Source organism: Perognathus longimembris, chromosome 17 (assembly GCF_023159225.1).
Source record: "Perognathus longimembris pacificus isolate PPM17 chromosome 17, ASM2315922v1, whole genome shotgun sequence".
Classification (NCBI taxonomy): Eukaryota; Metazoa; Chordata; class Mammalia; order Rodentia; family Heteromyidae; genus Perognathus; species Perognathus longimembris.
The window spans coordinates 43,240,592-43,253,626 of NC_063177.1; the positions used below are offsets into that span (position 1 = coordinate 43,240,592).

At 36.7% G+C, this 13,035-nt stretch overlaps 1 protein-coding gene across 1 annotated transcript in view; it reads left to right on the forward strand.

Annotated features, from left to right (window-relative positions):
• The window catches only part of Efcab13 (EF-hand calcium binding domain 13), a 94,899-nt gene that overhangs the window by 57,538 nt on the left and 24,326 nt on the right, over positions 1 to 13,035 (forward strand). The window contains exons 27-32 of the mRNA XM_048367260.1: positions 181 to 321; positions 2,916 to 2,984; positions 4,502 to 4,642; positions 6,225 to 6,296; positions 7,074 to 7,217; positions 12,218 to 12,361. Of these exons, the coding sequence (XP_048223217.1) occupies positions 181 to 321; positions 2,916 to 2,984; positions 4,502 to 4,642; positions 6,225 to 6,296; positions 7,074 to 7,217; positions 12,218 to 12,361 (711 nt within the window). The remainder of the gene's footprint in view (positions 1 to 180; positions 322 to 2,915; positions 2,985 to 4,501; positions 4,643 to 6,224; positions 6,297 to 7,073; positions 7,218 to 12,217; positions 12,362 to 13,035) is intronic.

Below are 13,035 nucleotides of genomic sequence, written 5' to 3' on the forward strand. Positions count from 1 at the left end.
TTTTAATGTCTCTTATCTCTAACCTAAGGATTGAAACAAGAATTTTGTAAAGCTTTCTGCCTGCAGAGTTTTTTTTAAAGGCCAGAAAAAGATGAGCTGTTTTAAAAATGAATACATTTCCTATAGTCTAGTTTGTTATGAGCTTATCTAGATAGATTAACCATCAATATATGTACATAGGAATAGAAGATATGTGGAATATTGTTAATACTGTCTCTGATGGAAAAGTTGAAGTTAAAGAACTTTTATCCACCCTGAAGAACCTGGAGAAACCTTTAAATGAAGACCACTTGGAGGTGTTACTGAGCTCTGCAACAGATGGTAAGTAGTTATTTCTCGTTATTTCCTTTTTGAGGGTCCGCGATCATACAGAATAATTTCCTTCCTTCCTTCCTTCCTTCCTTCCTTCCTTCCTTCCTCCCTTCCTCCCTCCCTCCCTCCCTCCCTCCCTCCCTCCCTCCCTTCCCTCCTTCCCTCCCTCCCTCCCTCCCTCCCTCCTTGAACTCAGGGCCTAGGCTGTCCTTTAGCTTTCTAGATCAAAGCTGGTTTCTCTACCACTTGAGCCACAGCTCCACTTCTGGCTTTTTTCTAGTTAATTGGAGATAAGAGTCTTATAGACTTTCCTATCTTTCAATGGTGATCCACAGATTTAATAGCCTCCTGAGAAGCTAGAATTATCTCTGTAAGCCACTGGAGCCCAGCTAATTTGTTTCTTTGTTTGCTTTTTAAGATGTTGACAGTACTGAGTATTTCCTTCTTTGTAGGCTTGCTTGTTATCGGAATGAAACTGCAGTATCCTGGATAGCCAGAAATGAAAGTCAAATCAAATTACCTACAAAGGATAGTTTTTCCTCTTCTTAATTTTTTTTTTTTTTTTTTTTTTTTTTGGCCAGTCCTGGGCCTTGGACTCAGGGCCTGAGCACTGTCCCTGGCTTCCTTTTTGCTCAAGGCTAGCACTCTGCCACTTGAGCCACAGTGCCACTTCTGGCCGTTTTCTGTATATGTGGTGCTGGGGAATCGAACCCAGGGCCTCATGTATATGAGGCAAGCTCTCTCGCCACTAGGCCATATCCCCAGTCCCCTCTTCTTAATTTTTTTGAGTGTTGAAATATAGGGAAACTGTTCTATAATCTGAAGGGAAAAAAACCTCAGGTTTTGAAGACTCTAGACTTTGAGCTTTTGAAATTTCAGCTAAAGTTTATCTTATTTTATTTTGTATTTGCCACTCACGATAAAAAGTAGCTATCGTGTTTTTAGATTTCTTTTCTTCTCTTTTTAAGGGCAAGGTGCTAGAAATTTCTCATGTTCTGACAAGCACAAATGTGTTTAAGGTTCTTCTTTTTTTTTTTTTTTTTCTGCTTCAGGGGCCTGAACTCAAGTGTCTAGGCCCTGAGCTTTTTTGTGCTTACTGGGAACACACTACCAATGGAGCCACAGAGCTACTTCTGGCTTTTTCTGAGTAGTTTATTGGAGATAAGAATCTCACAGACTTTCCTGCTTGGGCTGGCTTCAAACTGTGATTCTCATATCTCAGCCTCCAGAGTAGCTAGGATTAGAGGCATGAGTCACTGGCTTCTGGCTTAAATTGTTTTTTAACATAACATTTTATTAATCATTTTTGGTCCCTTTCAGAGGGATAATCAAGGTGTGTAGCTGGTATATAGTATCAGAAATTTCAGTTACATTATTAATTAAACAATATTATCCTAAAGGCTGGCTAATTCATTATTATAATCATCTTCCTACCAGAGAAATGGGGGTGGGAGATGGAGGAAGTACTCAAAAACTTCCTTGGATTGTCACTGGCTGTGGTGGCACATGCTAGTCACTTAGGAAGGGAAGGATCTCAAGAGGATCATGATCCAAAGGCAGCCTGGATGGAGAAAGACCAGGCTGCAAGTTGCTATCTGCAGAAGAAAGAACAAAAGAACTAGGGATGTGGCTTAAGTGGTGGAGTACGTGTGTAACCAGTGTGAATCCTGAATTGAATATTTAGTACCATAAAAACAAAAAACTCACTTGGATTTTATTTGTCTCAGCATCTCTCTGTCTCTGGAGATAAGGATGTCCTTTCATCATCTCTCACATAGCAGTCTTAGGACATACTGCAGGGAGTATGGGGGCCATTTAGGTCCTTCCTACTCCTACTCATTTGTTCAATTCCCTCAGCTTAAACTATTCAGTAAGCCATGGTGGCATATTTGGCTGGCATGTCCTGAACCCTGTTAACCGATAGAATAAAAACATTTTATGTATGCTGTTGTGGATAAAGCAGAAGAAACTGAAAATTGACTTTAAGATTTCCTAAAGATTTTTACTTACTTAGAAGGAGATTTTTGGATTTTTGTACATTTGCTTTTGTACATATTAGTTTGCTATTTGAATGTTGAACATAAAGTACCGATAGAAAAAAAAAAAAGGAATTTGTCCTATTTGTCATCAGATTTTTGGCAAAGGAAAGTGCGTGCGTGTGTGTGTGTGTGTGTGTGTGTGTGTTCTTGTCCTTATAGAAAATATCTCTTCAAAGAGTATGTTCTGTTACTCTTTCATACTCTCCACATGTATTTTATATGCCTTAATGAAAGTTACTATGCATATGTATTTGGACAAGATAACCTGTGTATGGCATTTTAATCTGTGGGACACATGGTGGGTTGTAAAATAAATTTGGTAGGTCCTGAATAATAGTTAAAAAATAAAATGGGATGAAATTTGCTAGATGATATCAAAGTATATCACAGATGGTAAGGGTAAATATTGTTTTAAATTTATTTCTGTGTATATGTGTGTGTGCTAATAATCTAGTTGATGCACTGTGATTACGCATGTTTGAGACAGTATTAAGACAATACCAAGTCTCTGCCTTAATCAGTTTTAAATTGTCTTTATTTACAATTATTTTATTTACTTTTCAGAAAATAAGTTCATCTTAAAAGATGTAATTGATAGTTTCACTGATTCATCTAAACCATCACCATTCAACAGTAAGTATAGTAAATGAATAAAGTTTAAAAGAAAAATTCTATGTCTTTCTATGGTGGTTTTTCTTTTCTCAAATAGTTGGTTTCCCTATATTTTCAATTTGTTTTATTTTAATACTTTCAATACGTCAGTCTTAAGTTTTCTTTGACTTATTAAAATGATATATTCAACTTTCTTATTTCTTAACAATTTATGCCCTAAGTATAATTAATTATTTAGAGTAATATGCCTTGAATATAGCTCCTTAAGTCAAATAATTTTGCTTAGTGCATGCTATACTTTACAAGTACACATTTCCCTCTCATGAGTCATACAGTTTCTCTCCTCTCTATTTATATCTACATGCTAGTTTGTGTGACAAAAATTAAACATGTTAATGTTAAAGGGAAAAAAATACCTAGTGTACCTAAAACAAGTGAATAGACTGGTAAGAGAGAAAGGCTCCCTAACTAAAGGACAGTGCACCACTCAGGGTGTTTCAGTCTATGGTAGATTTCTATATGTCAGCAGAAGCCATTGCTTCTGTTTCTTAATCTCTTTTTCAGAGTTTCTGCCTAATTACTAAGGAAAAGCTTTGCAGTCTAAGAATGAAGTATATGATAGAAAAGCAAAATTGCACAGAATTATTCAGAAGCTTACCTTTTACCTGATTAGTAGATTTGTTTGTTGTTTAACTGATTTCATTTTATTTTAAAATTTATTGTAAAGGTGATATACAGAGGGGTTACCGTTACATGAGTAATAAGTACATTTCTTTTTGAACAGTGTTACCTCCTCTCTCATTTTCTCCCACCTTTTCTCCCCACCCAGACCCCGCACCCCCTTCCCAAGTTTACAGTTTGTTTCCAACATAGTGTTTAGTGAGTATCGCTATTGAGTTGGTTCACCCTTTGTCATTTCTGTGGTTCCCCTTCCCTTCCTCAAATCAGATAAACCTATATACAAGACAATGGGTACACATATTAAAAAGTGACAAGAGGGAATAAACCAAAGGAAAAAGAAATAACTACAAACTACAATAAAAAACGACCTCTTGTTTCCATTTCATGCAGTTCATTTCAATAAGCATCACTTTATGTGGTCATATGCACAGTTATTGAGCCATTGTGATCCTCTCCTAAGGATATCCTTTGTTCTCATTGTGTGAATTCTTAGAGGGCTGTTTAATTAATCATGTCCAAGTGTAATTATTTGTCTTTTACAATCCATTGGATTACTAGTAGATTTATAGACATATTCTAGTTATTACAAATAAGAGAAACCATGCAGCTTATGTTTCTTTGGGTCTGGCTTACTTCGCTTTATATAATTCTTTCCAAGTTTAATTGATTTCTAAAAACAAAATGCACTGATAGGTTTTTAAAAGTCTTAAGATTGGAAGTGGTGCAGTGGCTCAAAGTGGTAGAGCACTCTCCTTAATAAAAAAAAGTCTCAAGATATTCCTACCATCTGCAGTTGAGGGTGTTGACTTAAAGAGGGCTTTGCTCCAACGCCATCATCTGTTCTCTTGAATTTATAGGTTTATTGAAGGAGACTACAGCTCTTGATAATATCATAAATAATACAATGCCTGTAAACGAACTGAACTCCAAACTTTTGAGTGCTGGTATTCCAATTGACAAGACATTCCAGGAGATTCTGAGAAAAGCATCTATCAAAGGTAAATTCTTTTTCTTTATTTCTTTCTTTTTTGTACTGGGGAATCAAACCCAGAACATTGCACTTGCTAGGTAAGTACTTTGCCACTGAGCTATGTCCCAACCCTAAATTCTTTTTTTAAAAAACGTCTGTTGAGATTAATCAAGTCCTGTTACATGTGTACTTGGATATCTGTTCTTGTTTTAACCAGTAAACATGTTTATTTTTAATTAGCAAATGAAAAATTAGACATATTTATAATATACAAGGTGATATATATATATATACATACATATATATACATACTTCATGAAATGATTAAATCAAGATAATTATCATATGCCTTATCTTATGTCCTTATAATTTTGTGATAAAATTTAAAGTCTACTATCAGCAGTTTTATGTACCATTATTAATGTAGTCATTTCTCTGCAAATAGATCTCTATAACTCATTCCTGATGTCCACTGAAACTATCTACCCCTTAACCAACATTTCCTCCCTGACCTCCACTCCCTACCACACCAGTCCCTGATAATTAGTGTTCCAAATCTAAAATTATTCCACATAGAAGTGAGATCACGTAGTATTTCATGTACTAACATCCTATGCCTGACTTATTTTACTTCACACACTGTTCATCCATGTCCATGCAAGTGACAGAATTTTTGAAGGCCAAACAGTATTTTATTGAGTGTATTTTTGTGCACATGCATGTGTTCATTGCATTGTATTTATTCATCTACTGATGGACACTTAGGTTGATATAATGTTTCAGCTACAGTGAATATGGCGCACTGAGCATGGAAGTGTAGATATGTCATACTGATTTCTTTCTAATGCTAAGAATTAGAATTACTAGATCATACAATAGTTTTATTTTTCTCCTTTGAGGAACCTACATAGTGTTTTCCATAATTTTATGGCTTCCATTAATACTTCTTTGAGTACCCACTGTGAGTGTGTATGTTCCCTTCTCACCACTTCCCCTGCCAACACTTACCTTTTGTCTTTCCCATAAAGTTCATTCTTACAGTTGAGCGACAAGCTGAGTTATAAATACAATGAAAAGAACAGAATATTGATATCTCAGTAAAACTTGTATTTTTTCTTCTGAAAATGGTTTTCAGAGACATTCTGTTTGTATTGCATATATACGTGCTCATGTGTAAATCAAACTATAATACTGTTTGCCCATCCTCAGGCTTGAGCTCAGGGCCTGGACACTGTCCTTAAGCTTCTTTTGCTCAAGGCTAGCATCTATCATTTGATCCACAGTGCCACTTCTGGCTTTTTCTGTGTATGTGGTGCTGAGGAATCGAACCCAGGGCTTCATGCATGCTAGGCAAGCCCTCTACCAGTAAGCCAAACTTCCTGGCCCCCAAACTATATTATTTTAAAGTCAAGTAATTGAATATAGTTACAGGTTATTTCTTGTATTGAAGGAAGGGGTTTTGAATAACATGATTTTAAATTAATTTTATTTTATTCTGCCAATTTTCAGAAATTACAAAATTTGCCCATCCTCTTCTTTTATCATTGCTGTTTAATGATCATTAGTTTTGGCACCTTGCCACTTTATAATCTGCATGCTTATTTTTTTAGAAAATGATGAAATAAGTCTCAAGCAAATTTTGGAGAATTTAGACAAAAGTAAGCCAGCTCCTGAATTTGAAGGTGGGTTCATCAGTATTTCACTTTATATATAAACATGTATGCATGTATGTATGTATGTGCGTGTGAATATTTACTAGGATCTGAACTCAGGGCTTAGCACTTGCTAGGCAAGTATCCAAACCAGGTATACTATGTTATTATTATATGCTAAATACAGGGTTTTCAGTATTAGACAGGATAGGCAACTACTTCAGGAAAAGATAGTTGTTCCCTCTGGAAAAAAGTTCTACTGAGTCTTTTCACAGGATCAGAAATTTCTATTAAGAAAATACTTTTGTACCAAGTCATTATCTACTTAGGCTCTATTAAAGTGTCTTGTTATTAAATAGAGGGGCTGATTTGGTATGATGGCACACACTTATAATCCCAGCACTTTGAAGTCTAAGGCAGAGGAATCGTGAGTTTGACACCAAGATATGAGGCATATAGGAAGACCCTAGCAACAGACAGAAATAAAATAGAGGAGAGTTGGGGATGTCAGAGTAAAACTCCCCATTACATTAACATCAATTTCCAATTATTAGCCAAAATTTATTCCTCTTGAATTTGCTTTATAATTGATATTCTACTTTATATGCAAAAATGAAAGCACACCCACATTCATACACACCCATATATATGTTATATATATAATCTATTTCTATACATCAAAAAGAATTTAAATTGAACCATGCTGTATCATCTTTAATAGTGTCAGGTATTTTTGCTAATTTTTGCATGATAGGTTGTTTGTTATTTAGAATTTGTATCTAAACCAAAAATGTTCCCTTTTGATAGATGTGCAGGAACTTTCAAAGGCCTTTGACAAAGTCACTAATGGAAAAGTGGATGTAGCTGATGTGCAACCTGTACTGAAGGGCCTGAAAGTTTATGCTCCCGAGGAAGAATTACAGAAGATGGTCTCTTCCATTTCTGTTGATAGTAAGAATTGTCTTTTGAGTCATTTATTATACGTAAAGCTGTGTTTATTTTTACTCATTTGTCAGCAACTGTAATGAATGTCCTTTGTGAAGTTGAGAATTTGTTGTAGGTTACAGTCATATTGAGGGATGGTGGATATCTGGGTTGCCAACTTGATTGGTTTGAGAAACACCTATGATATTAGGTAGAGGCACATGACTAGGTATATCTGTGAAGGGATAATAGATTAAACATTAATATTTTAAATTTAATATATGGTTTAACCCACTGAAGCATTCATATTTTGAATAGACTATTAGGAGGCTATAGAACTATGGAATGTAGTACCTGGTTAGAGATCACTGGTCCCTGGGACATATCCTTGGCAGCTATAGCTTGCTGGTTCCCTTCCTATTGCTGCTCTATGCTCGTTTTGTGTGCCAGGATGTAAATACCAGAATGCTGGCAGAAATACAGACAGTTAAGGTGAGGCTCATGTAGTTTCAGATAGGAAAGAGGACTCTTTTGGGAGTTGGACTACTGGGCATTCATGTTACATTCTGGGAAATAATTTACTGATATTTTGTCTGAGATTTTGTAGAAGAGTGGCTTTAAAAGGGATAGACTAATGAATCTGGTAGAGGCATTTTCAGGGCAAGTCACAATTCAGTTTGCCAAAATATTTATTGTTGGCTGCTTCTCGACAAGTTTACTTGATGATAATTGGGAAGTTATTGGATCACTGCAAAAGTCAAAGTGAGAACTTTTTTAAGTGTGCAACCTATTTGGAAAAGGAAGTGGTTTAAAGTTGTGAACAAGGAAGGTGTAGTTGTTCAAGATTAATGCTGGTAAAAAGAAATCAAGAACTTCACACTGAAACAATAGGAAAGATATCTTGAAGGCAATAGGAAAGGTATCTTCAATTGACCAGCCCCGATTTACTGAAGACTCCAAGTTATTAAAGAATGAACTTATCAAAAAGACTTTCCCTTGAAAATAGAGCACCTCTAGGGTTCTGAGATTGCACAGAGGGCCATAGTAAGCTGTTTCACCAAGATTTAAAGTACTAAGCTCAGCCATGCAGGCCTTGGGGCTGTTGTCCAAAGGGAGCCTGGTCACTGCTTGTGCTGGTGACAGACCTTGTTGTCATATGAGGCTGGCTTTGTAGAATGTAGAATATAAGAGTTATGGGGGTAATTGTGGGGAAGTCAGGCAATATGTGATAGGGTCAGTATTCTTGTAGGCATCTAGCAAGGCCATAAGCACAGGGCTGATTAATTACTTTGAAATTTATACTATGCCACCATATTGTCTAGATATGAGACATGGAGGCACAGGACTTAATGTTTGTCCTACTGAGTCTCCATCTTGCTTTGGTCCTTCTATTTGACTTTCTATGCCCCCATGTCTCTCCTACCAAATAGGGAATGTTTACTTTGTGCCTGTGTGTCTTAGAAATATACAACTTTTCCTGTTGGTTTTAGAGGGGCTCCTAGCTAAGAGACTGCTGTAAGTCTAAGTAAGGAGTTTCAATTTATACTATTGAACAGTGTTAGAACCATTAAAGACTGTGGTAGTGAGGCTTCTGCAATGCTGTAACCAAATACCTGAAGAAAGCACTCATCAAGATGGACTGCATGCATTTTGCATGTTGAGATGGGCATGAACACGTGAGGGTTAGACAGCAGATTGTTATGGTTGGAATCTGAAGTGTCTCCAACAGACTTGTGCTTTGATGCCCAGTCCTCAGCTTGTGGCAATACTTCGGAAGGTAGGGCCAGGATGGCGGAAGTGAGTCTGAAGCATGTCTTTGAAGGTTATTCTTGGCACCTGGTTCCTGCCTCTTTGCTCTGCTTCCTTTTCTTTCACACACTAATGCTACCATAATGTTCCACTCAAGTACTTGAGGCCAAGAAGCCATGGAATGATCCCTCTGAACCCATGAGAGGAGAAATCCTTCCTTAAGCTGTTTCTTTCAGATATTTTCTCTCAACAATGTGAAAAGTAACCAATATATAAGGTAAAATAGTCTTCCTTTTTCACATTTCCTTACTTTTTTTTTCCTTTTGGTAGTACTAGGGTTTAACCTGAGAGCCTTGTACTTGCTAGCCAAGTACTTTGTGACTTGAACTACACATACCCCTTTTGGTTTTAGGGTTTTTAAAAATAGGGTCTCATGTTTTTGCTAGGTGGGCCTTGGGTTGAGATACAATAACCTATGGCCTCCCATGTACCTGGAATTACAGGAGAACCACCTTATCCTGTTTATTTGTTAGACAGGTGTCTTACCTGCGCTGGCCTAGAACCCCAAGTCAGCATCCTGAGTAGCTGGGATTACAGGCATGAAACACTGCACTTTAACTCTCTCCCAGTTCTTTGCCTCCTATGATTCAAGTTCATGAAACTAGGGCTTAATCCTAAGTGTGCATTGTATGACTAGCTTGTTTTCCCAGAATCCTTCAAGGGCTATATTGGTATTTTGAGAGTCTTCCAATGGAATGTTTAGCTTATATGAAGAGCCTTGCAGATGTTTTCTTCTTAAATCCCAAGTATATAACTCATAGAAAGTAAAACACTGCACCTTTCCTTTGTTGATATATATTTGTTTTTCCAGTGTCTATGGAAAGTTTTATTATTTGCACTTATATAATGAGATTCAACATATCTATACGTTTATATCTTTCTCTATATTTGTAACATAGTATTTTTTAGCTATTACAGTTGAATTTTTTTTTTTTTTTTTTTTTTTTTTTTGCCAGTCCTGGGCCTTGGACTCGGGGCCTGAGCACTGTCCCTGGCTTCCTTTTGCTCAAGGCTAGCACTCTGCCACTTGAGCCACAGCGCCACTTCTGGCCGTTTTCTGTATATGTGGTGCTGGGGAATTGAACCCAGGGCCTCATGTATACGAAGCAAGCTCTCTTGCCACTAGGCCATATCCCCAGCCCCTACAGTTGAATTTTGTTTGTAATTACCTTGATGGATCTTGTCTCTGTGCAGTTATAGTAGGACTTATAATTATGAAAAATCAAGGGACTATTAGGAAGCATATTAAAACTGGTTTTACCTGGTTAAGGCATATGTAAAATCCATATGAAATGCTCAACTGTACAACAAAAAAATACATGGAGTCCTCATAGTCTTTTTATTTTTCATAGTTATTCTGAAGTGTGTATAAAGAGGAAAAATTTTAGGTTTACTTTTTTTTGTGGGAGGGTCATGAAGCTTGAAGTCAGGGCCTGGATGCTGTCCCTGAGCTTTTGGCTCAAGGCTAAAATTCTACCATTTTGAGCCACAGCTCCACTTTTGATTTTCTGTTAGTCAATTGGAGGTAAGAGTTTCAATGGGCTTTCCTGCCTAGGCTTGCATCAGACTGTGATCCTTACATGTCAGCTCCTTAGTAGGATTACAGGTGTGAGCCACCATTGCCTGGCTGCAAAATTTTAGTTCTTAACATTAAGTATGCCATACATAATTTTGACCAAAGGCCATTTATTCCTGTTACTTTTTCAGAGGAGGGGAATGTGGACTTAAAAGATTGCCTGAAAATTTTGAAGCAAATACCATATTTTACCAAAATTGCAAGTGAGTGAAAATTCTTAATGGTAAAGATTTTAAGTAGAATTGTTTACTTTTTAGACATGCATTTGTGTAGCTTTATTTATTTATTTTTGCCAGTCCTGGGGCTTCAACTCAGGGCTTGAGCACTGTCCCTGGCTTCTTTTTGCTCAAGGCTAGCACTCTGCCAACTTGAGCCACTGCGCCACTTCTGGCCTTTTCTATATATGTGGTGCCGAGGAATCGAACCTAGGGCTTATTCCAAGCACTCCTGCCACTAGGCCATATTTTCAGCCCAGCATTTGTGTATTTTTTTAATATTATCTGACTATTTTCTATTGGTTTATTTGTATATTTTCTTCTTTATTTTTTTTGTTTTTGCTTCTTGCATTAGAAGTTTTTTTGAATTATATTCTACAGATTTTTTCCTAGTATATACATTTTTTTTTGTTTTGTTTTTGTTGCCAGTCCTGGGGCGTGGACTCAGGGCCTGAGCACTGTCCCTGGCTTCTTTTCGCTCAAGGCTAGCACTCTACCTCTTGAGCCACAGCGCCACTTCTGGCTTTTTTCTATATATGTGGTGCTGAGGAATTGAACCCAGGGCTTCATGTATACAAGGCGAGCACTTTACCACTAGGCTATATTCCCAGCCCCGATTTGTGTAGTTTTTACTCCTACAAATAAAATCATATATACAACAAATATATTTTGGGTGAAGAAACAATAGGGGATTCTACTCTTGCTTTTTATGTTTTCATCATCATTAAGTAATTATACAAAGGAATTGCCTTCAACAAAGCAGTTTATGAATACAATGCATCTTGGTCAATGTCCCCTTCCATCATTATCCCCATTCACCAAATAAGAAAAATGTACCTTTGGAGTGGCTATTCTGTCCCCTGTTCCTTCCCCCAATTTTCTTAATTTTGTAGAATGTGCATTGAATTTTATAACTGCATTCTTACCCTCTTTCTCTCATCATTCTTTTGATCTTTTCTTGACTTATATTTTCTTTGCTGAAAGTTTATCTGTTCATCCTTCAAAAGAGGTAATATACAAAATATATCTAGATGTTGCATCTTAGTGTCCAAGTTTTAAATGCAACATGATTGCCATTAGTCAACAAGTAGCCATTTTACTAAAGTCCCATGGCAGTGATCAATCTTTTCTAGATTATCCCTTTATTAAATTCACAACTAGTTTGAATTCCCTGAGTATGCATGGAACAACTGATTTCTTAAGAATAGCAGCACCAACTAGATTTCTTATTTGGTGAAGTAAGGGTTTTATATTGTCTTCTCTGTTTTTTCTGGGATGAAATCAGATGGTACACATAAAACACTTTGCACAGTGTTTGGCAAGTTCAGACTGAAAACTTGGTAAGTGGTAAGTAGCCATAGTTCTTAGTAGCATTATCATTCAGGAATACTACTGATATTTGTGTTTTATTTTGTTTTTGAGTGTAGAAGCAAAAAACCTTTTAAAAGCTCTGGCCTCCATTAGGAAAAACCTAGCTTATCCTGATGACTTATTCTCCATACTGGAAAATATGGGAGTTCATTTATCCCAAGATGTGATTCAAAATACGCTGAAGAATACAACTCTCAGGAGTGAGTATTTTACATGTTTCTGTGTTTTTAAGTTTATTTGTAGTACTGGTGTTTGAATTCAGGGCCTCACACTTGCTAGACTGGTACTCTGGTTCATGCTTCCCACCTTGTTTTTGCTGCTGTTTTTAAAATTTTTATTGTAAAGGTGTACAGTTACATAAGTCAGATATTGAGTACATTTCTTTTTGAACAATGTCACCTCCTCTCTCATTTTCTCCCAGTTTTTCCTCCCAACCCCTCCTCTCCCCCAAGTTGTATAGTTAGTTTCCAACATAGTACCTAATATGACTGCTGAATTAGTTCACCTTTTGTCCCCCCATTTCTATGCTTCCCTTTCCCCTCCCCAAATCAGATAAACTTACTAAAGAGTCTTTCATACTTTTTTGCCCAATCTAGCCTCAAACCGTCATCATCATACCCTTGGCCTAACAAGTAGTTAGGATTATAGTTGTAAGTCAATGACTCCCAGCTTTTAGTTATATTTTATCTTAGCTAACATGACTGTGTCCAAATTTTACAAGCCTTTAGAAGATTCTTCTGCTTCAGGATTATCCAAAGCTTTCTTCTACCTTCCAATGACTTGGGCTATACTTTTGTCAGTTGGGTTCTAATTATTTACAGTGGGAGCATGAAGAGGGAGATCATAGCAGATAAAAGTGTATATCTGAATGATA